The sequence below is a fragment of the Populus alba genome, chromosome 14 (genome assembly GCF_005239225.2).
Source record: "Populus alba chromosome 14, ASM523922v2, whole genome shotgun sequence".
Taxonomy (NCBI): domain Eukaryota; kingdom Viridiplantae; phylum Streptophyta; class Magnoliopsida; order Malpighiales; family Salicaceae; genus Populus; species Populus alba.
Window position 1 is genome coordinate 915803 of NC_133297.1, and position 22593 is coordinate 938395.

Genomic DNA, 22593 nt, shown 5'->3' on the forward strand with positions numbered 1-22593 from the left:
AAATTCTTGTATCCTCTATTTTTATTTCATAATTATTGCTTACTTGTATTATTAGCATAATTGTCATTCGATAATTGATTCAAGAGCTTAAAAGTGAATCCGAAAAAGTTAATTTATCTAAGGTTGAAGGTCATTCTAGAATTAGTTGAATTCAATCCTAAAATTGGCAAAAAGAAGACATGGTCCAGTGCTAATGGTGAATTAGAACTTCAAAGATTAGAAATATGGCTAAAATAATTAGAGGTTTATTTTAGTGCTAATTAAGCAGTGCGTAGATCTTCAAATAATTACTCCTGTTAGGCTGCCAATTGGTGGTGATGCACTCAGATGGTGGGAGGTCTATTCTACTAGATTAGAAGCTAATATTTCACAGAGTCTATTCAAATACGAGAAAAAACCACAACTACATTATCAAATGAACTTGACCTAATTGGATGCCCCGATGACATAAGAGAAAGATGGAAATATCTGTGTCAAGAATAGGGTCAAATTGTCCAAGAGTATGCTACTGAATCGCAGAGGGAAACTGTCATGTTGGGTGTTGATTTTGTGTGATCCTGGCACCTCGACAGAATACAAAAGTTGGTTTGAACTTTTGATTCTGGGATTTGACGATGCTGGTTTTAAAGCTATGCTCATGGAAAAATAGGATAAAAAACTTTGGATTCTTTTTTTGCATCTCTTCTCTTTCTTGTTTGGAGTTTATGCCGGCCCATTTTGACAATTTTATGTCAAATCCTGTAGCTTTTAACTGTGGTTTTTTAAAATCCGCAAGTAAAAACTGCAATATTTTTCTGGTTATGCTATTTTTAAAAATCTTTTTCCACGTGATATTTTTTAAAAACTTTCCGACACCAGTGTTGGAAGCAAAATGATTCAAAATATTAAGTGTCCTTTGGTAATTTCCTCCATTTAGGTACTCATCAACTTTCGGATCACTATGCAATTGGTCTTCTAAATTATTTCCAAGGAACAATCTTTGTCCTTTGGTAATTACTTCTATTTTTTCCTGAATCTTCTTAGGTAAACCTTGAATCATTGTGGAGTTTTTTCTGTGAATATATACCAACAAAAAATCAAATATATACCAGAACACATAAAAAAAAGAGTAAATTCAAAATACTCCCTGATATTTCTTCGTTTGACCATTACTAAGCATTTCATAATGAAAGAAAATGATAAGCATTTAAGTGGTGGTCCAATGATAAAAGTTTGAAATCAAAAGATTTGCTTTCTCTGTGGTCTCAGATTCAAACCCTAAGTAGCTCATATGCTGGCCACTGAAAGCTTACATGGTCGTTAACTTCAGGGTCCATGGATTAGTCGAGGTGCGTGCAAGCTGGCCCGAACACCTATGTTAATCAAAAAAAAAAAAAAGAAAATTATGGAGAGAAGCTGCCTCCATGCTTCAACTACAGGGTTGCTTTCAATTAGTGGATATATGCATAGTTTTAAAATCCGGACCGGCCCGGGCGGGTCAACCCGGGACCCGACCGACCCGGGCATGAGACCGGTCCGGGTGGAGGCCAAAACCCGCTTGGGAATTGGCCCGGCCAAACCCGGTTGACCCGGGAAAACCCCGTCAACACCCGCCCCCAAACCCGTTGACTTTTTATTTTTTTTTTGCTAAAACGACGTTGTTTTGATTTTTTTTTTAAAATAAAAAAATAAATTTTGACCCGGCTGACCCAGTCGAGACCCGGTGACCCGGTCAAAACCCGGAACCCGAGCCTTGGACCGAGCCGACCACCGGGCCGGGTCTTAAAACTATGGATATATGCAAAGGGTATAAAAACATAAATAGAAATATAAAAATAAATCTATTTTTATTATATATTTTTTGAATGAATTTTTATATTTTCAAAATAAAAAGAATAAAAAAAATATTCTCAACGCTAACATACCTCGCTCAATGTCACCCCTAAAATTAGTACAAAAATCCCACCATAAAACCCACAAGTAATCACCGAAAACAAGAGAGGCAATAACAGGAATTCGTACTTGAAGAGGTATCAGTTGTTTGACAGAGTTGAAAGAGAGAAGGCAGGAAATGCTTTCAAAATTCAATTGGGAAAGCTTTTTTTTCACTGAAGATGCCTTCAGATTCACTTAATTGCAACGCTATAAAAAATGAAATGGTCAAAGTTCAACGAGCAGAAACAGCTAAATGCTACAAGTGACATAGTCCTCCACAAGAAGGAAATCACTGAACCATGACCGAAATTAGGACCATACTTCATTGAACTTCATAATAAAAACCTTTTGACTACAGCATGAGAGTTGGTCCAGACATAAAGATTCAGCATTTATCATAACCAGAAATTAAGGTCCGAGAACAAAGACGATATGAAGTTTCTGCAGACAAAAGCAAGCTCTAAGAAGTTGAAACTGTAAAATCCATCTATCTAATCATGGAGCAGATACCGATACGATCTTCTAGAAAACAATAAGACTTCACTCATCAATATACATATGAAGAATGTTACAGGTCCTCCTTATATTTTGATCAAATCTTTCATCGGCAAAACTGACATGTAACGAGAAGACGGAAAAAAAAGGAAAGATGAAAATTTTTTCTAGACTAACATTTGGCTTTTTTTTTTTTTTTCTCGATTACTGATCCCAGTAGTTTCTTAGCTGGGACATGTGTAGGAGAAGCTCATCTCTGCCCAAACCAATGACAATACTAGTCATGATCCATGCAGGATGTTGCTGATAGTTTTGCCCGATCAACTCCTGAAAATTCCTGATATTCTCATCAGGCCTTATTCCCTTTCCCCCCTTCATTTTGTCACACTTTGTGAAAACAAAAGTCATTGGTATCTGAAACACATTGGAATGGCAGAGAACAGTGAGCAAACACTGATATAGACTGGTGCAGGCAACCTAGTTATACAAATTAGAAAGTTATCTAAACAATTTACAGTTGAGGAGAAGCTTACATTGTTGCGTCCAAGCCAGTTAGCACAATCCAAATCGATCTTTTGAGGCAGGACACTAGCATCAATGAGAAGTAGGACAGCTACCAGAGCTTCTCTGTTCAAAAAGTACCCTTTTGTAAAGGAGGATCAATTCATTGGAGCAGAATCTGGGGCTTTAGCAAACCTGAAAACAGAGTGGGTTATTAAGCACTAATTCAACCACACATTCAAAAATACTAATTTCCAAGACAGTTGTTGGTGAAAACAAACAAGATAATTAAGGGTAGTCGTTCAATTCTTTGACATTATGATGAAAACATGAACAATTGATTAGCTATCGTTGACTAAAGCAGAGCATATGCACATGAGTTCAAAAAGAAATGATAGGTTAAGAATGCACAAGCTGGGAAAGCTCCTATAGAACAGTTTGTTGCCTTGCTAAAACTGTGGTTATCTTCTACTACAATCTAACATCCACAGTGGCCCATGTGGATGGCCTTTATCTTTGTCTGGAATTAGTTTTTCTAAGTCCTCATAAATCATGAAGAGAAACCAACAAAAGAAAAACAACATCTAATGTCCAAAGGGCATGAAGAATAAACAAATGCAGCTTTCACCATTTTGAAAGACAAAAGTAGCATTGAAAAAGAGTAAGACAAGCAGCTCCAACCCAAGTTTCTTTCAGTACCAGCACTAGCGCTATACTGCAAGTAAGACAATGCACAATTGAAGTCAAGAACTACCTCAAACTGTTAAAAGAAATAACAGGCGAGTAAAAAAAAGCATAATAAATGAGAGATTAGTACCTATGTTTGAGATGGAAAAAAGAAAGTTAAGGATGCACCCGTCAGTCAATGGTTGATAGAAAAATTTATAAATCTATGCTGCCTGTTCATTATCAAAGCCATCAGGGTAGGCAAATTAAGAAATTTGCATATGACCCATCCACTATAAACTCCAAATTTGTAACTCCAGTTCTAGAAATAGACCATCACAAGCATCCAATCAACAATTAACATAGCAAGAGATTATTCGTTCTAATTTATCATGAAGCCATTGAAGCTATACGTATCAGACCATTGTTCAGTAATCTTCCCAGAATTAGATTGTGGAAAACGTAATTGGAAACTACATTAAAGCTGTCAGTTTTGTCGAACACAAAACTTTCCATCACAAATCATATTGTTTAAAATCTAAAACATAACAACAAAAATATTACTAATTGATATAAAAGAACAAATATACAAATCAATCTAAATGGCATAGACTGGAAAAACAAAATTGTTCCCTTCACAGAATCACTGCAAAACATAGAAGCACCTCAAAGCTGCGGGCATACACTCGAAATGTCAACATAATTTTTCCTACCTTTCCTCTTTTGGACAAAAAATGGAGAGAACTACCGCTCAACCGAAGAACCTTACCTAAAAGCAAAAACCTTCACTCATCTCCCCGAGCTAGATCAGGTGGCAATCTCACAAAGCAGGGAAATTTTCCCTTAATCTCAAGACAAATCCAGCACACTATTCTACTAATCCCCGACGAAAATCAATAATTAATTGCTTATCAAAACATAACCATAAGCAATTCCATTTATTAAAATAAAGAACATGCAGCCTAGCAAGCATTCTTTCACAAAAAAAATAAAACTTCCCAAGCAAAAAGCCCTAGCATCAGTTTATTCAACAAAAAAACATTGAAAATAAAATAATAATAATAAAAAAAAAACAGAGAGAGATATCAGAAACATGAGTTGCTTACCCATAACCAGGCAAATCAACAATGTACCAACTTTTATTCACCAAAAATGATTTATCAATTGAATCTTCCCTGCATTGAATAATATATTTTTTAAAAAATCAAAACCAATAAATAATTCACACTCTAAAACTAAAAATATCTAAGATTTAATTTAATTTAAATATAATTAAAGCATGCAACCTGGTTTCTCAGAAGTGAGAGCAACTTCTTTCTTTCTGACAAAAGCATTGATAAGTGAAGACTTCCCCAAGTTGGACCGACCCAAAATTGCAAACTCAGGTAGCTCGTCTCTCGGACAGTACTTAGCCGCCCCCCTACTCTTAACAGCCTCAACTTCCTTGAAATGGGCATGACCCGCATATGGTCCCACAACAATATTCGAGCCAGGCAAAATCATCTCCTCTGTCACTTCATCCGGGTTTGCACCTGGCCGCACAAAGAGAGCTGTACGGACAAACCGGGCCACGCCGGAGAGTGGGGGTGGTTTCGATGTTTTTGAAGCAGATACATGGTGGGTCGGGCTCGGGTTAGGAAATTCTCGGGTCGAGTAATTGGAAGAGAAGGTTGATGGAAGTGGGTTTCTTGTGGGTTATCACAGAGTGATTAGGCGGTTTCGAAGCAGTAGCATTTCTTTATGGTGTAGTGAAGGCTGTGTAGCTGCTGCTGTTTCTAACCTGCTTCCACATTATCAGGATGTTTCGCTTATGGAACCTTTGGTCCCTCTATTCTCAATTTTATCTCAATTTGGTCTCTTTACTATTATTTGTCCATAAGTATTGATTCTAGCCCAACCTTCGCCAGGTCTCCTCCAGCCAACCATTCTTTCCTCCTCGGGTGACATTCTATGCTCACGGCAGACACAATGGCTACGTCCCAGCCATGGTTTCCACAATGTCACACCACAAATGAGAGCCCATTTATCAGCTTCAGGACCACCAATATCCTCGACCATGTTCTGTTGTATACTAGGACAAACCTAATGAATGTGTCAACTGTACCACACTCTTCTCAGCATATGTAAAGGGTTCCCTTCTATATTAGGACAAACCTATTCAGGAATTTAAATAAATTAAACCATTTCCTTCCTTCTTGTTGACTTGCAATATACAAAGAACTGCATACATAAATCCTCCTCTCTTTCCATGATATTTTCATTGATTAGTAAAAAGTGGGATGCATCGCGTTTCATTGTTTATATAAACCATAATGAAATAGATATTTAATTTTATATTTTTTTAATAATTATTCATATTATTTCTAGACTGATGAAATCAATTAAATTATATTAAATAAAATTTAACATGGTTTATTTAAATTTATTTATCCAATCAAGTTTAGATAGATTACTCTTATTTGAATCACAAGGAGCCCGATTGGGTAAATAAATTTAACTAGATGAATATTTTATACCATTTTACTTGAAACTTAACTTCAATTATGCCTTAAATCACAAAATTTTAAATCAACCGGTTTGATTCTAGTGGCGAGGCTTCTGTTGGGATGGCAGAAAACGACGACGGTTAAAAGCTTAATGACCGTTGTCTCTGTCAATTGATTAATAAAAATAAAAATTGTTACAGTGAGGTAAGATATGTCGGTCGTAGCTAAGAAATAAAACACTTGCTCTGCTAACGCGCAAGTTATTCTTTTTGGCTTTTGATTCACTTTTAAAAAAAATGTCATGGCTAGCAAGATCTATAGCTAATTCTCTCAAATTCGACGACGACGATCAACAACCAGATAAGAACACCACCGCTACCTCAACCTCCGCCCCAACTACCGATAATGTTAATAATAACAAAGATTTATCGAATTCGGAATCGGATCAACAACAATCCGCGACACCTCGTGGCGTCAAAGAAGACCTTACAGATCTAAAAAAATCCCTAACCCGCCAATTATGGGGTGTGGCATCTTTCCTCGCTCCTCCACCTGAACCACCGTTGACGGAGAATCGTTCTCATACTTCAGATCCGGATGGATCCAACGATGATGACGATGACGCTGCATTGATTGCCGGCATTAGGAGCGATTTTGCGGAAATTGGGGGCAGATTTAAGTCAGGGATCACCAAGCTGTCCAGTAACAAAACGGTGTCGGAGTTTACTAAGATTGCCTCCAATTTGCTGCAGCTTGGATCCGAGAGTGATGAGATTGGGACTGCTGCTTCTGCTGTGGGCGTGACTGAAGAAGTTGTGGGTTTTGCTAGAGATGTCGCCATGCATCCTGAGACTTGGCTCGATTTCCCTCTTCCTGATGTTCAAGGGTTTGAAGGTTTTTTTTTTCTTCTTAAACCAAAAAAATGAACAAATATTTTTCCATCTCATAGCTCTAAACACATACAAATTATAATTTCAATCTTTAAATGGTGCATTGCTTCTTAGTCATAACCATTCGGTTGCTGTGTTGCCCATCAGATCAATAAAGCAACCGCAGTATAGGCTATTTATGTAAGGCAGTGTTTAGCAATGCGCCTGGGTCCCTTTTGAAAATGTTTCTCAGAGTTCTTTTAGATAGTTTTGAGAACTGTCGAAAAGCTGGTGAAAAAGCATTAAATTTGATGGCTTTTCGGTCCAAATGCCTTTTTTTTGCAAAAATACATTTATCGCATTATTAAACACACTCTTAATGTGTTTATATTGTCTAATCACTCGTGATTAGGTTGATTCAATTGGTCTAGTAATTACCAATCCATGAAATGTGACACTTAAAGGAGTATCATCATCATCATCATCATCATTTTTTTTTTATTACAATTTAGTTAAAAATTGAAGTTGAAATGAATAATAAGTTACCTGTTTCTTAATCTTCCAGGGTTTTTTTCTTCTTTCAACTTTTCCTAGTTTGATGTGCATGAGCAACGCAAAAAACTACATGCCAATAACCCATTGAAGTGATTGCATTACTCTATTTGCGTGAGATATGCTTCTCTCCACACTCTGCTTGGAAGCAATAAGTAAACGTCGAGGATATGGTTGGATCTGATTGTGAGCATGGCGTATTTTAATCGTCTTTTCTTTTGTGTATTCTTTTTCAGATTTTGACATGTCAGATGCCCAACAAGAACATGCTTTAGCCGTTGAGCATCTTGCTCCCAGATTAGCTGCTCTGAGGATTGAACTTTGTCCAGGATATATGAGTGAGGGCTGCTTTTGGAAGATTTACTTTGTGCTGTTGCATCCTAGACTCAGTAAACATGATGCTGAACTATTGTCAACTCCCCAAGTAAGTTGTTTTTTTGTGGCAGGGTTGGTTGTTTCACTTTATTTATTTATTTATTATTATTGAGAATTTCAATAGAAACTGCTGTTACATTTCATTGTGGTTCGATAGCAATACACATGGTTTCATTAGTTCAATCCATATAACATTCCTTGTATATGCACATTATTTTTATTGACATAGAGGACTTGCATTATTAAGTCTACTTATTTTGAACTTATAGCATAATCCTAATCCTTCCAACATTGCGGAAGTCGTTGTAAATCATATGGTTTTCTATTTTCATAAACATCTTCCTTGCTAATCTGTGCCTAAGTTCTTTATGTATGCATTGCAAAGATGATGAACAGTTCTGCGAAAGAAGCTTTTGATGGTATGATAATTTTGATCCTTGGTCTCTGATACAATAGCTAATGTAAGAACTTGTGATTCTGTATGTGTTGCAAAATTTACGAGAGTATCATTAGTAGTTGTTTTGGAATTGATGATAGTGTCCAGCTTGTTTTTCTATTTGGTCTGAGCCTTTTTTCTTGCCTCAGCATATGACCATTGCTCAACAGAAACTTGAAAGGCAGTTTAGAACCAGGAAATTGATGATAGTGTCCAGCTTGTTTTTCTATTTGGATCAATCTTGACTTCTATATAAGTTATTTTGTTGATGTTAGAACCAGGAAACTGACACTCTACTATTTAATTTTGGCAGTTATTGGTTATTGTCATTAGTTGATTTCACTTCCATGTGATTTTAACACATTGTGTACCTTCATTGTGTTGTGAACAATCAACTTGATTATCTGCATCGCTAACTGCTGATGTGTGCTTGCAGATAGTGGAGGCAAGAGCGATGTTGTCGCATGAGTTACAGAACAAAGCCAAGGCAAAATCCACTCCAGATTGGTCTGGAGTTGACACTTCTAATGTAAAAGCTGATTTGCCACATGAAGAGTCTCTGTCTGTGCCATCTTGTGCCAAGTCTGAATCGGTTCCAATCATGACATCTGGCATTGAAGCAGTCTCTCCCACACTTGCAGCCAAGACATCTGATAATGAAGCAGTCCCTTCCTTTGTTTCTGTTGAATCAGAAACAGAAAAACATCTAGTTGAAAATACTCAGATGCAAATTATTGATAAATCCGTGGTCGAGGAAGGAAAAGTTGACCAGACCAAGCATCAACATTCATCATGTAGTTCGTCCTCTGGGATTCTGGAAGAGAAATTTGACGATGATGGTGATGATTGGTTGAAAGATGATAGTTCAGAAATGATTGGTGTCAGTGGATCCTCGATGCCTCTTGGAAATGACGAGGATGTCTCATTCAGTGATCTTGAAGAGGATGATGGAGATGAACCTGCAAGTTACAAGAAAGTGGCATCAGGCTCTGATTGTGCAACAAAAGGATCACAAGATTGGGTTCAGCTGAGCAGAAGCTCTGCTGACTCAGTCAAGGATATCAAGCCTGTTAGCATAAAAAATGCTGGGTCTGAGAAGGTAAGTGCTCGCAACTCTGAAAACAAGGAATCTAGTGATTGGCTTGATGTTGATGACATTGATGTGATGTGATTTTGCCTTTAAAGCTTTCATGTCGCATGTTGTTGTTCTTCTTATCCTTTTTTTTCTTTTTTTTTTAATTTCCTTATTGTGAATATCTTGCATATGGTTTCTTCAGACCGAGTTGGGCTGTGGAACTTTATATTCCAATGTAAATAATTCCAAATTCCAATGTAAATTGGATTATCATATTTGTATGAAATATGTATTTATGTAATAATTTAACACATTCCAATGCAACATGCGATCTTGCTTTGATGTGGAGTTAGATGAGGTTGGCAATGTGGTAGCTGAATTCTTAATTGTTACTGTGAATATTAAATTGTATCAAGATAACAGAAAGAAAATAAGACAGAAAGAAAAGGAGACGTCCTGAAAAAGCACATTCCAATTATATTTTCATAGAATTTGGAATGATTTTCTTTTAGCCAGCATAACAGGTAATGAATTGCTGTCCTAGTTTTTGCAAACTGAAATTAGATGGTCATTTCAAGAATTTGGAATAATTTTGCTTGGAGTTGGCGTGGGAGGTATTAAAATCAGAAGAGTGTTACCTACTGTATGTAGTCTATTCATGAAATTATACAAACGGATGACTTGAATGTCCATGTAACTGTGTTAATCCGGAGAAAACTGTACAAGACAGTGCGTAGATTTGATTTTAATCTTGCCATGGAGAGCGTTCATGTGTGGGGCAATGACTAAGCTATATTAAAGAGACAAGCTCATTGATTTTATTAAAGAGATTGGGACTAACGTATAATTTACTCTAGAAACAATTGAATTTGAGAAAAATTCTGAGATCATGCAACCAGGAAAATAGAAGTGACGAGATGTTTACAAAGAATAATTCCTTTGATTGCTTGGAGGTAAATGCCATATGCTCATGATCGATCATTACAGTGGATGCTACTGAGCTAGGAAGATAAACTACTCATGATCGTATGGAGCTGAAATTGCTTGAAAGCCTCTTAAGCTGTGACCAGAATAGGCTTCCTGGAGAGAACCGTGGCTTTTCTTCATCAATGCTGCCGCTGCTATTTCTGCCAATACTACCTACCGAGCGAGTCTTGGAGGTTTTTGGTGTCCAGCCTGGTGATTTGTTAACTACCACTACAGATCCCCCCATCTCTTTTTTTACCTCTTCTATTGCTCGTGGATTTGCTTCATATCCTGAAGCATCAGTAACATAGAAGGAACCAACAGCTCTATCACCATTTGTTCCGATCTCAGCCCTTGATATTGATAGCCCATTCTCTCGGAACGCCCGTGTCACATTCGAGAGGAGTCCCACTCGGTTGTTAGTGCAAATGTCCAGCCTCACTCCCTGCAGAACGTAATTCAGTCACAAGTTAGTAATGATTGCCTATGCTCGAGAAACTGTACCGATTAGTGGTATTTTGATTATGCGGGTTAACATAGTACAGTTGCTTAAAATTTTTGCTCGAGTCCGGTCTGAGGTTGACCTTTCCGGCCGAGTTCAATAAACGTAAGATAGGCTTTTACGGTACATACATGGGATGCTCTGCGCTCAATGGCAGCAATCAAGCATTGGGTTAGTTTATGCCTTTCTCTCTCTGAGTCCAAAGTGCACCCATCCTGCTGCCGGATGAAGTACTCCTGCAACATCCAAATTCCGAGCAAGCATCAATCGCCAATTGTCAAGCGATTTCAGTAAACAAGAAGTTATGATCTGAAAGAAATGCATGTTGATGTCGTACCTGATCGGCCATGGTGCCCTTAGCGCTAACCGCAGCATGGAACACGACATACTGCATATCAGTTAGAGCGCAGAGTGTATCAAACAAGAGCTTGGGCCTGTCTCTACTCCTGACATTCACCACAGAGTACCCCTTCTCCTTACAAGATTCAATAGACACATGAATTTTAGTACAGTTATTTCTATGTGCTACACCCCCTCCATTGCATCCCTGACATGGTTCGTAGTCCATGTTGGCGTACATCAACTGGTGGAGCCTCCGCCCTGTGTGGGTCTTTTGTCCTGGTGCTGGGGCCGTCAGTCGCACGCTCCTCCTCTCCCCCACCCCATGATGAGCCTCTACAACATTCTCCAACTGCTCTTGCACATGTGCTAGTCTCTTTGGATCTGTGATGGGTCCTCCTTGCAACCCATCTTCCATGTAGATTATGGAAGCTGCTCTATTATTGTGGGTCCATACCACGGAAGCAGAGACATCGCACTCCAACTTGGAAAGCACCGCTGATATTTCTGAAAGCAGACCTGGTCGGTCAGTCCCAGTTATCTCCATGGCCGTGTGATCAGTTGACGCGTATGGTGCCCTAACTTCTCTGTGGAGAGAAGCTTGCGATTCCTTCGATACCCTTCTTCTCCTATTTACACACAGTGCCTATTTTTGTTTATCATTCATTTGTTATTACATAAAAGTAGAGGATCCATAACCATATCAAAAGCATGACAAAAAGCATTCAGGTATGAATATCTATACATGACCAATACGTATACTTGTACGTGTATGGATAATCATACGTATATTGACGGAGAGAGAGACCTGCTGAATGTAAAGTATGAGGCTATCGTCAGTGAGTTTGCTCCCAAGCTGGTCAGTCACGTGGAACACTGCATACCATACCATGCAATCAAAATAAAAACAAACCCGCATGAAAATGGCAAAGGCAAGAACATGACATTGCTACACACACAGAGGAGTGATGCAAGCATGATGTTTATTTTGGTTGGTGGGCACTGACCTTCCATGAACCATCCCCCATCAGAGGAAATATATGATTTGGATATAACAAGGTCAAGATCTGTCAAGACTTGGACCATCTCTAATAGAATCCCCTGCTTGTTTGCACTGTCAACCTGCAACACAAAGTAAGCAAAATACATAGCAAGACATAAATGTATATGTTTCTCAATTTTAATGAAACCTTGGGGTTAACAATTTATGAAAAGATCAATAGAGCAACTTGGGATGACAGGCAGAAAACTGCTTCTCCGACATTAAAGCTTAATGACAGCAGAAGAAGCTTTTCTTTTTCTTTTTGAAAATAACAATTTGAGCTCCAGTGGCTATACACTCGGTGGGTCAATCAGAGAGAAACCAAAAGGGATCTCCATCTCTTACGGAGGGCAAGTGAGATTGATGGCATCTTCTACTCCTACAACTAGGGCCCCATTATAAGTTATCCACGAACTAGAAACTGTTATATATCAGGACAACAAGCTGTGTAAACTATGGTTATAAGATCCAATGGGTGAGTTGACTTATGAGTTAATTTGATGAATTAATCTAAAATGATATATATTTTTTTAATATATAGAAATATAAAAAACTAGTCCGAAGTAAAACTCGCAGGGTCAAGCTATGGATCGGTAGGTAAGTCACTTAATTAACATGTCAAGTCGAACCGAGTTTTATAAATATCATGTAGACCAACAATAAAAATATATCAGTTAAACACATATAGGTCTAAAATCAATTGCGATCGCAAATAAAGTGTAAATAATGATAATGGAAGTAATGACCTTAACAAGAGTGCAATCTTGGTAAGTTTCATTGTCTACGCAAACTCTGCAACACCAAAACCAGTAAAATCAAACAAACAATATGCAAGAGCATATACATTCAAGAATTCAAAGATATTTTAACTTGTACCTTGGAGGATAAATTCTTTCCATGAGGGATTCAAACTCTGCATCGATATAAGGCTTATAAGCTGTTATCTCCATCTATATATCTTCTTAATCAGCAGCAGTGCTTCAAGGTTTGCTTGGCCTTGGAAATCACCAGAACTATTGTGTACATATCATCCTTTACAATCTATGTATACACATATATTCATAACACGTGCAAAAGAAATTCAGGAACGCGTTAATACAATACAATAATATATAAATTAATTGCTTGGGGAAGAAGAAGACGGAGATAAGAATGCGGCTGTTAGGCTATCTTGTTTCTTAAGATTTTATAGAAACCTGATGATTACAAATTTACAACACATTAACAGCCATATCACCTCATCGAATATCTTCTTTAATATATAAAACGAAAAAAATATGTGTTGGAATCCATCTTTGATTCAGTCATAAATGATGGATCATTGACCTATACATATATACAAATCAAATTTGAGCTGAAACTAACGCATCATGAAATTTTCATGGGTGAAATTGTTGAGAGAAAGATTGATCTTTAATCAAGGATATATAAATTTCTTGAATATGTATAGAAAGAGGGGGGGAGGGGGAGGAACAATTAGAAAAAATATATATATTAATTACCTTGTGAAACAGCAAATCATATATGCAAAACACACCTCAATTCAGGAGACGAAAAGCTTTGTGTTGTCTTGTGTGTGAGAGATATGGAAGATGAACCAAGAGGTGGACTGTGGATGGGCTAATTTTAGAGCGTTTTCTTGGTGCCTTGAGAGTTATATATGGCAATAGCAGGCAGCAGGCCAAGCTAATACCTAAGGCCATGGCCAAGGCCAAACTTTTTTTATTTTCTTCCTTTTTTTCATTTTCCTAGTTTTCCTTTTCCGGGATTAAATCAGAACGTGTCTGCATAGGATTAAAAGGTTACCTGGGACGAGCACTGAGACTTTCATTGGGTTTTTGCCACGTATACAGTCACATACAATTTATTTGAATCCATGCCATCCATGAATACCACTCACTACAAGAGGTCATCAGTCAAGAAAGAAGTAAGCAAGGAGGAGGAGGAAGAGAGGGTGATTTTATAAAAATATCACAAACAAGACCATATTGTTTAATTTAAGTCAAACAAAGAAAGAAAAATAAAATTATATCAGAACACAGGAAAGTGACAAATCCTTGTTCGTTTGTCAAATCGATGGACTAATGTTTTCATTCCTTATATAATTATGATTATTGACTCGTTTCATCATTAATGTTTTAATTCCATAGTATATTAATTATACATTTTTTGTCCGATTTGGGTCAAACAAATTATTTTTTTAATTTATCCCATGATTAAAAATAAATACATGCGTTGAGATATTTTAGTAGGAAGGATCAAGTATTCCTTCCTAGCTAATGCTATTACATTAAATTGCAGGAAAAGTGAAGGTAATGTCATCCAAAATCAGTGAATGTTGAGGGAGCTTGGTCCATATTTTTCCTAGTAGTATAAAAGATTTTAATCCTAGGGGTTGGAGTTGGACCATTTAGTGGGTGTAGGCTGCCGATCTAACTAATTTGGAACCTGAATCAAGCAAAACCATTGGATTGAAGTTGCAAAGTCATATATATTTTAACATAAAAAAATGATGTAAAGTAGTGTATTGTTTCATGTCCGATGCAATATGATATAATGCGCTCTAGTATAGATAGAATATATTATAGTTATTAAATTTAGTGGGGGTTAAAAAGATAATTTGAAACCTAATCTAAGCCAATTTTTGCTTGAGTTGTTTTAAACATTCATTCAGTCAAATTTAAATTATTATATACGACTTATAAACTAATTGATCTTTTCAATCTGGTCAACTTTAAGGGATTAAAAATATAATTAAAACAAAACTATTTTTATACATTTTGGCATTAGTTTTGAAGTCTAAATTCATTGTTTCTTTTAGTTTTTCTAAGTGCTTGTATAAATATTAACAATGTGGATATCCTATTATGTATCTAGAATTATCCATTGAGTAATATTGTAATGAGTTGGAAAATACAATAAAGCCCTTGAAGGCTTAAAAGTTGGAATAAATGAATGAGGGGTATAGTAGTAATTGGATAAATAGTTGTTATATATATAAGAGGGATCTGAAAAATTTGAAGAACAAACCGTGAGAGAGAAGGGAGGAAGAAGAAGAAGAAGAGAAAAAAAGGGAAAATAAGGGAAAAAGGAAAGGAATTGAGGAAATAAGTTAAAAAGGTAAGATTTTGGTTGTTTAATGTGTATAATATGTTAATTAAGCTTTAATTTCAGTTTTGATGAATGTTAGGGTTTTGAGAATTTGTGTTTTGGTTTAAATTGATGAATTAAATTGAATGATGGGGGTTGATTATTATGGGTAATTGATTATTTGATTGATTTTGAGAGATTGAATTGAAAGATGATGATTTTGAGTTGTGATTTTGTTTGAATGGTGAAATTGTGTTAGAAATTTTGGAGAGAACAGTGGGGTTTCTGTTAAAATTCTGGATTGGAGGTTGAAGATGAGGAAAATTCAATTTGGACCCTCAATTTGCGAAAATTACAGTTTAGTCCCCGAACTTTGGAAAATTACAAATTGGTCCCTGGAGCATATTCCGAGATTCTGAACAGAATAACATATGAATTATGGACAGAATTACTGTATAGATAAGAGAATTTAACACTTTCAATTTGGTCCTCCAATTTGACAAAAAGTACGATTTAACCCTAAAAATTTGGTAAAATTTCAAAATGGTCCCTTGAGCATAATGATACATCCTGGACAGGATTGAGAATTAATTAAGGTCAGAATTTCAGTATATTCATGGATTTATGACAAATTTCAGTTTGGTCCTCCATTTGAAAAAAGTTACAATTTGGCCCTAAAAATATGGAAAAATTCCAGATTAGTCCCTAGCTGTAATATTAGCCTTTTCAGATTATTTTGATGAATAATTAAGGGTTATTTAGTGAATTATTACCAATTTTATTAGTTGTTTTTATTATGGGTTAGATTTCGGAGAAACCGTTAGATTTTGGGTTTTTGAGAAAATTAACTAGTTAGTTCAAAAACATATAGGGTTACGGTATACACCCTTAGTTAAGTGTATTAAATAGGTTAAATGTTCTTTTGAGTCGTTCTTGAATATGTCTTTTTTGTATTCAGATAATCCTGATATTCTACCGGCAGAACGTCAGTAGGATTTCCTTCGGTTTAAGCTTGTGAGTGTTGTTTGCTTTTGAGTCAAGTGAGTGGATAATTTTCCATATGCATGAGAAATAGTATAAATATTTGATTTGTTAATATGAATTGAATCATGCTTCTTGATAATATATATTGATTATTATCCTTGTTATGATAAAGCATGATCAATTATTGAATCTGAATTCTTGATATGAGCCAGTATATATTTTGAATTGACTTCTGAATTAATAACTCCTCATTTGATTGATTTCATGAGTTGAATATGTTTGTTGATTATGATTATGAATCTTTGGTATGTCAGTCAGAATACCCATGCTAACAGGGTAGTGTTAGTCTTTGTGCACATCGTATCTGAACCCTAGTTGGTCGGGGGAGTCACCGACCTGTGTGGACTGATCATCCCACAGTACGGAGCCTCATGCTCATTGTATTTTGATTTTCTGATGAACTTTACCATATAATCTTCTTGTTATGGCCTAATTGAGAAACCTTTTTATAATAACCTAGAGCCATACTTGTATATATATTTCTCATTGTTATATTACCTCGTATGTGTATATTAAACGTTATCTACTCACTGAGTCGTTGAACTCACCCTCTCATTATTTATCATTTTCAGGCTTATAGCTTGATAGCAGGTCACTTTTGTTGAATCTTCCGAACCTGCTTTTTAGTTGTAATTTGTACATTCCTTTTTGTCAAGTTAGTGCTCCAAAACTATGAATTATATTAATTCTTGTAGTAAGACAATTATATTATATAATGAAGTTAGTTTTGTTGTTAATGCTGCGTTAAACTCTGATTGAGTTGTTTGAAGGATAGGATTGTATGTAAGTTTGGGTTCGCATAGGTTTGGAACCTTGGAGGGGAACCTTGCCTATGTGCCGGTCATGGATCCGGGAATCGGGTCGTGACAAATATAAATATGTGTGTTGAAAGTATTGTAATCTAAGTTCAAGTCCATACGAACTTACTTTTGTACAAAAGTATTATGAAAAAGAATTGTCTTTCATCATGCTTCCTTCAAATATACTCTCTTTTTAATTATTCATAATAAATTAGTATCAAAGCTAGTATCAAAGCAATTAGTTAGAGCATGTATTATGAAGTAAGGAAAAAATTATGAAAGCAAATGGATATTGAACCCAAGAAAGAATGACAAATAAGTGAAATTAGTAAAACATGAAAGGTGCACGATGATAGAGCCCAACAAAAAAAATTAAGATGTTACATCAAGAAAGATAGAAAAAGTCTAAAAGATTACACAAGAGAAAGTGTTGTGCAAAAGAGATTGCACATGAAAAAAAAAATAAGAGAGAGAGAGCTCTTTCTAAAAAAGAAATGAAAAATGAACAATGAACCATGATAAAAAGAATGCAGCAATATGATGAAAAGTGAACTAAAATAAAATGATCACTTAAAGAGTCAAATCTTGAAAGAGTTATTTTTTACAAGAGAAATGTGACAACAGCCAGAACAGAAAAGTAATGGCTAAGCATAGTAATGTTAAGATCTTCTATAAAATAGTGACAAATACAATTGCTAAAGAAAAGTATATTGAAAAGATGACAATGAGATGATATTAGCTAGCCATAATAATAATAAAAAAGAATGGATAAGAAAAAAAAAAAAAAAGATCTTCTCAAGATGAAGATAGATCATCGATAAAATAGTGACAAAATAAAGATACAAGAAAGATATTCTCAAAATAAAAATGAAAGATCTAAAAAATAATGGTAACAATATAATTGTCCTAAAAACAATAAAAACATTAAAGTTTTTATTATCAATAAAAGATGAGAAAGGTTCACCAACCATGACAAAATAATGCTTCAATGATGTGACTATTTGATTTTTAAAATTCTCCATAGACTACAATAAATACATGTATTAAAAGAGTTGTAGGCCAAGTTCAAGTTCAAGAAACTTCCTCTATTATAAGAGTCATATGATATGAATACGATATGTTTATGTCATGTTTCCCTTCTCCCTTCAATTATTTCAAACAAAGATAAAATAATTAACATAAGTTCACTCGAATACTCTCGAGTTAACCCAATACCTTGGTAACTCAAGCTCTAAATATTCAAGTCATACACTGGATCAGGTTTGAAAATTTTAAAATATAGTACAATTTGATCAAAATCATCATGAAGAGAAATGAACTAGTTTATATGTTCACACTACACTGAGGGTCGAATTGAATATTTTATAAACTAAGAAAGAATTTCTAGGTCATAGGAAAATATTTGGTGTTGTTAGTAAACCAGACCTAGTGGATCAATTTTAAAACTTCTCGATTTGATTTTTTGTTTAATCGATGTTTAAAATTAAACTTTTAAGTTTGCACAGATATAACTCAATCGACTTGATAGGTTCAAAAACAATTCAAATAACATGTAAAAAAGCATGATATGATTTAATTTTTTTTTTTTTTGAAGATGACATCTTTCTTTTTTTAACATTAATACGATAAAGCTTGGTTTAAAACTAATGGGGTTGTCTCTAGGGATTTTAAAGATTTTGTTCAGTCGGAATCAAACCAAATTCCCAATAGTTTCAAGCAAATTTCTAAAGTGGCAAGGTCTAATGAGTTTTCAGAAGGATTAGATGCCCTTACTCAAGCTTTTACTGTGGGAATTTTGCGTGGTTACCAATCCCATGCAAGAATTCATCATGATGCTGGTGCCAATGGGGATAGGAAAAACAAAGGAAGTCCAAGTTTCTTGAACAAGGTTTTTGAGAAGCCTGCTTCTCCAACTGGGTCTGGTTTTGTTTCTGTTATCGTTGGAAGCTTTGCTAGGAACTTGGTTCTGGGATTGTATGAAAGTTGTCTGAATTCAATTTCATATTTGAATGCTGCTGCTGATGGCCATGATTCTTTTCAAAAAGTGATGGGAGCGGTTTGTGGTGATAAGGGTAGAGAGCTGATTGTTGATTGTATTCAGTTATTTGTGAGCACAGCAGTTACGGCTTACCTTGACAGGACTATGCATATCAACACCTATGATGAATTTTTTGCTGGATTAACCGATCCTAAGCACGAAACCAAAGTGAGAGGGGTGTTGGTATCAATCTGTAATGGTGCAATTGAGACTCTTGTCAAGACATCTCATCAAGTCTTGACAACTGATGATTCTAACTTGAATTCGAGTTCCGATTCACCTTATTTGGCCATTGATCAAGAAGAAAGAGCAATGGAGGATGCGGTATCTGGGAAAGAAGCATTTTTTAGTGAATCTATGACAAGAAAGTCAGTTGATTAAGGAGAACGGTTGGGTTAATAAAGTGTCATCTGCTTTGTCAGTCCCAAGCAATAGGAGGCTTGTTCTCGAAGTAACTGGGAGGGTTACGTTTGAGACTGTTCGGTCTTTCCTGGAGTTTCTGCTGGGGAAGCTATATAATGGAATGCGGAGATGCGTTGATTTTGCTCATGAAGTTGTTGTTGACACTGATATTGAAGTTGTGAGATATGTCAAAGCAAAATCCTCTGTTATTGCAACCCTATGCATTTCTTTTTGCTTGCACATACTGGATGCTGCTTGGATTCTGGTTCCAGCTTAAGTGTTTGAATGTTTCGACATCATTTGTTATCGAATTCTCTCAAGTCTTTCATGCGACTTTTTGCGCGAAGAATGCGAGATGTATCTAATTTCTTTGTACAGCTCAGTTCATCTCGCATACCAGAAGAAGAAAAAGGTTATTTGTTGATTCAATCTGGCTTCTTACTACAGAAGCTTCTTGTGTTTAACCCGTTTTGGAACTGATGCAATACTTTTATTTGTGTGGTAATGTTGAAGAGAATACATGTTTGGTAAAAGTACCTGTAGTTGGTTAATGGCATCAGTTCCAATTATCCCTGTACACCCGTAAGATGAAAAGGAATATAGTCTGATAATTTGACAAAATCCTCTGTTATTGCTTCTGGATGCATAACTCTGTGCTTGCACATATTCGATACTGCTAGTGTTATGTGCTGGTTTGAATTGTTGAATGATTCTGTATCATTTGCCATTAATTTAGTCTAAGATTAAGAGATCATATCTGCAGGTAAAGGAACTTGTTAGTAGTTTGTCGACAATGGTCGCTTCGCATATATTCTTGGGAGCATGATCGCACAACGTATATAGTTGAAGAAGTTTAAACGCAGGAAACTTGCCTTCAGGCATGCTTTTATCTTGTAAATCTATGAATACCGTGCATATGTAGTGCAATTACATGATTCAATTTTATTTCTATTTCGCACTGGCGTTGTTTGGATTTTACAGTTATTAAAGAAGACTTCATCGATGACAGATTGTGCTTATAGTGGCATCAATTTGAGCATGTTGATTGTAGACCTCCCCGAGTAATGACTATGAATTGCCTGCTCAAAATTTGAGATGAAATTCTTCGGTGACTATGAGGAGCAATGCAGTGCCCGGTGCGGTTGGATTGTGAACTTACTGCACTCCAGTGTTTAAGATTACTTTCAACTGCTGGTTAGCATTTTAACATGGTTTAGAGTAGCTTTCTAGATCATGCTCTGATTCTGTTTTGCATGTTGTAACTTTCTGATATATTTTTCCTATCTTGTTTGGCTGTTACAAACTTGTACATTAGCTTGAGTTTTTGGTTAATGTTACAGGATATAAGTGACGGGGATGGTGGATATAGAAAGGACATGTCTCCATGCATTTTCTGTTTTGAAAGTACAAGAATTTACTCCAAAACTATTATAGAGATTGATTTATTATATGTCTCTATAAGTTTAAGGCAGCCTGTCCAATTTTTTGAATGTATTGATGTCATGAAAGCGAAGATAGTGTCAGAATATCTAGTAGTTGCATGTTTTCTCATGAAATGGGGCAAGGCAGAATGCCTTTTTCTGTTTGAAGATTTCCTTTTTTTGAACATGGTGCAAGTCTTTTGGCAGGATTTTGATAAAGCAATGGCTTTAGCCGTGCAGTTTTGCCACAGGCTGGTGATGTTTGCGGATCCTAAACCATATCATGTATAAATTTTCTTTTAGGATTACATCACTTGGCTTAGATACTTCTGCTCGTAGCCATCTGGGTTTTTAACCCTTTAGATTTTCAAGTTCTTCTTCAGGAATTATCTACCTAGTACTGACGTTTTTTGGGCCTCAAATTATAAATTGTTTTATAGATTCGTTTGAGTTATGATTTGTAATTAAGTGGGACTTAAAATGATTAGTTGTGAATTGGGATAACGATTTTTTCTCTCACTCTCTCCCTCCATGAATTAAACTAAAGATTGGCGGAACAAAATTCATAACAAAGGGATCTACGTCCAAGTTAGGGTCAGTATAGAATGCCTGAGCTGTCTTCTCCACACAAAGTTAGTTGATTGATCTGGCACAACTGAAGCTTCTTCTCAGAGAAGTTCAATAACATGGTAAACTTCACCGATTATGGCCTCGCAAGGAGAACAAAGTTCAGTAACATTCATTATTGGGTGGTGCAGCTCTAAGCCTGCTACGAGGTAAAGATTACTTGAGCTTTTCTCCTTTGACCAGAAACAGTGTTCATCTTATCCTCTTACAGATGTAGCTGGGAGCCCATCTTATCTAAAATACAGTATCATATGCCCAGATTCTAAATTTTATCAATTGAAAACAGTATCATGAACACATAATAAGCCTCTACAGTGTTGGAAAATTGATTTCTCTGCTCTTGTTATGAAGGAATTATACATGAAGAAATTCCAAGCGCTATCTGCTAGGTTGAGCTTGTGTCAGTCCCCTTTGTAAATGCCTCTTCCACAAGCTTCTTTTTCCAGTACTCATCAAGTTGGGGTCCAAATATTGCCTTCCTTGAAACAACTCCAATGCTGCAAAAGCCATACAAAGTCATTCCCTAAGCAGAAAAGACATGTTACTATAAAATCAAATGAAACCATATGAAAATTTTGATTTGAAGCTTAATAGTTGACAGGTCATATTTACACAACATTGAGGTCATGAAAAAGCTGTATCGTTTTATCATCTATGGCAAAAGTAGTTTCAGATAAGATTATGTACAATTTCGCCATAACATCTCAGCAAAAATCAGCAAACCACTGATCAGACAAGCTCAAGGTTCACCAGAATAGCTTAACCAGGTAAACTCAGAAGCAATGGAGCTCTATTAAATTCTGGTAAGAAGCCAAAAGGCAGAACAAGGATTGCATTCTGGCTTCTGTCTACAAATCATAAGGTGCATGCAATCAGTCAAGATGCGGGTGGAAGCTCGTTCCCTTGGTGACTGCCATTATCCACATTTTCTAAAACATCTATGAAAATCAGTT

The 22593-nt window shown here is 36.0% G+C and overlaps 3 protein-coding genes, 1 long non-coding RNA gene and 1 pseudogene across 6 annotated transcripts; 3 read left to right on the plus strand and 2 right to left on the minus strand.

Moving 5' to 3' along the window:
- Positions 1-2280: 2280 nt before the first annotated feature.
- On the minus strand, positions 2281-5401 carry LOC118035501 (GTP-binding protein At2g22870-like; annotated as a pseudogene).
- An 882-nt stretch (positions 5402-6283) lies between these two features.
- Positions 6284-9709, plus strand: LOC118037301 (uncharacterized). The gene is made up of 3 exons (XM_035043235.2): positions 6284-6956; positions 7720-7907; positions 8731-9709. Exons 1-3 carry the CDS (start codon positions 6359-6361, stop codon positions 9463-9465), a joined length of 1521 nt encoding a protein of 506 aa, XP_034899126.1. The 5' UTR covers positions 6284-6358; the 3' UTR covers positions 9466-9709.
- Positions 9710-10287: 578 nt separating this feature from the next.
- On the minus strand, positions 10288-14145 carry LOC118037310 (ACT domain-containing protein ACR1). Of its 3 annotated transcripts, none has more exons than XM_035043263.2 (8): positions 14025-14145; positions 13095-13231; positions 12965-13010; positions 12184-12298; positions 11985-12052; positions 11175-11822; positions 10969-11073; positions 10288-10780 (listed from the first exon to the last, which is right to left on the minus strand). In XM_035043263.2, the coding sequence occupies exons 2-8, from the start codon at positions 13166-13168 to the stop codon at positions 10388-10390; spliced, it is 1449 nt and encodes a 482-aa protein (XP_034899154.1). In that variant the 5' UTR covers positions 13169-13231; positions 14025-14145; the 3' UTR covers positions 10288-10387. The 3 variants fall into 3 exon arrangements, with proteins under 3 accessions (XP_034899154.1, XP_034899146.1, XP_034899136.1); XM_035043255.1 differs by lacking the exon at positions 14025-14145 and adding an exon at positions 13756-13931; XM_035043245.1 differs by lacking the exon at positions 14025-14145 and adding an exon at positions 13721-13931.
- A 1084-nt stretch (positions 14146-15229) lies between these two features.
- Positions 15230-17372, plus strand: LOC140954510 (uncharacterized). Its single transcript, XR_012167851.1, has 3 exons — positions 15230-15338; positions 16267-16322; positions 16925-17372. It is a non-coding gene; the product is annotated as an uncharacterized lncRNA (long non-coding RNA).
- A 420-nt stretch (positions 17373-17792) lies between these two features.
- LOC118035491 (protein PHLOEM PROTEIN 2-LIKE A10) lies at positions 17793-21181 on the plus strand. The gene is made up of 4 exons (XM_073404415.1): positions 17793-17805; positions 18784-20004; positions 20602-20786; positions 20933-21181. Exons 1-2 carry the CDS (start codon positions 17793-17795, stop codon positions 19569-19571), a joined length of 801 nt encoding a protein of 266 aa, XP_073260516.1. The 3' UTR covers positions 19572-20004; positions 20602-20786; positions 20933-21181.
- Positions 21182-22593: the final 1412 nt, after the last annotated feature.

What these genes read in the sequence shown, in the direction of transcription:
- LOC118037301 (XM_035043235.2), top strand. Translation starts at nt 6,359, where the DNA reads ATGTCATGGCTAGCAAGATCTATAGCTAATTCTCTCAAATTCGACGAC. An exon ending in TGATGTTCAAGGGTTTGAAG is followed by an intron (nt 6,957 to 7,719) that starts GTTTTTTTTTTC and finishes ATTCTTTTTCAG; the next exon opens with ATTTTGACATGTCAGATGCC. An exon ending in AACTATTGTCAACTCCCCAA is followed by an intron (nt 7,908 to 8,730) that starts GTAAGTTGTTTT and finishes GTGTGCTTGCAG; the next exon opens with ATAGTGGAGGCAAGAGCGAT.
- LOC118037310 (XM_035043263.2), bottom strand. Translation starts at nt 13,168, where the DNA reads ATGGAGATAACAGCTTATAAGCCTTATATCGATGCAGAGTTTGAATCC. An exon ending in AAGATTGCACTCTTGTTAAG is followed by an intron (nt 12,299 to 12,964) that starts GTCATTACTTCC and finishes TTTGTGTTGCAG; the next exon opens with GTTGACAGTGCAAACAAGCA. An exon ending in TGGGGGATGGTTCATGGAAG is followed by an intron (nt 12,053 to 12,183) that starts GTCAGTGCCCAC and finishes TATGGTATGCAG; the next exon opens with TGTTCCACGTGACTGACCAG.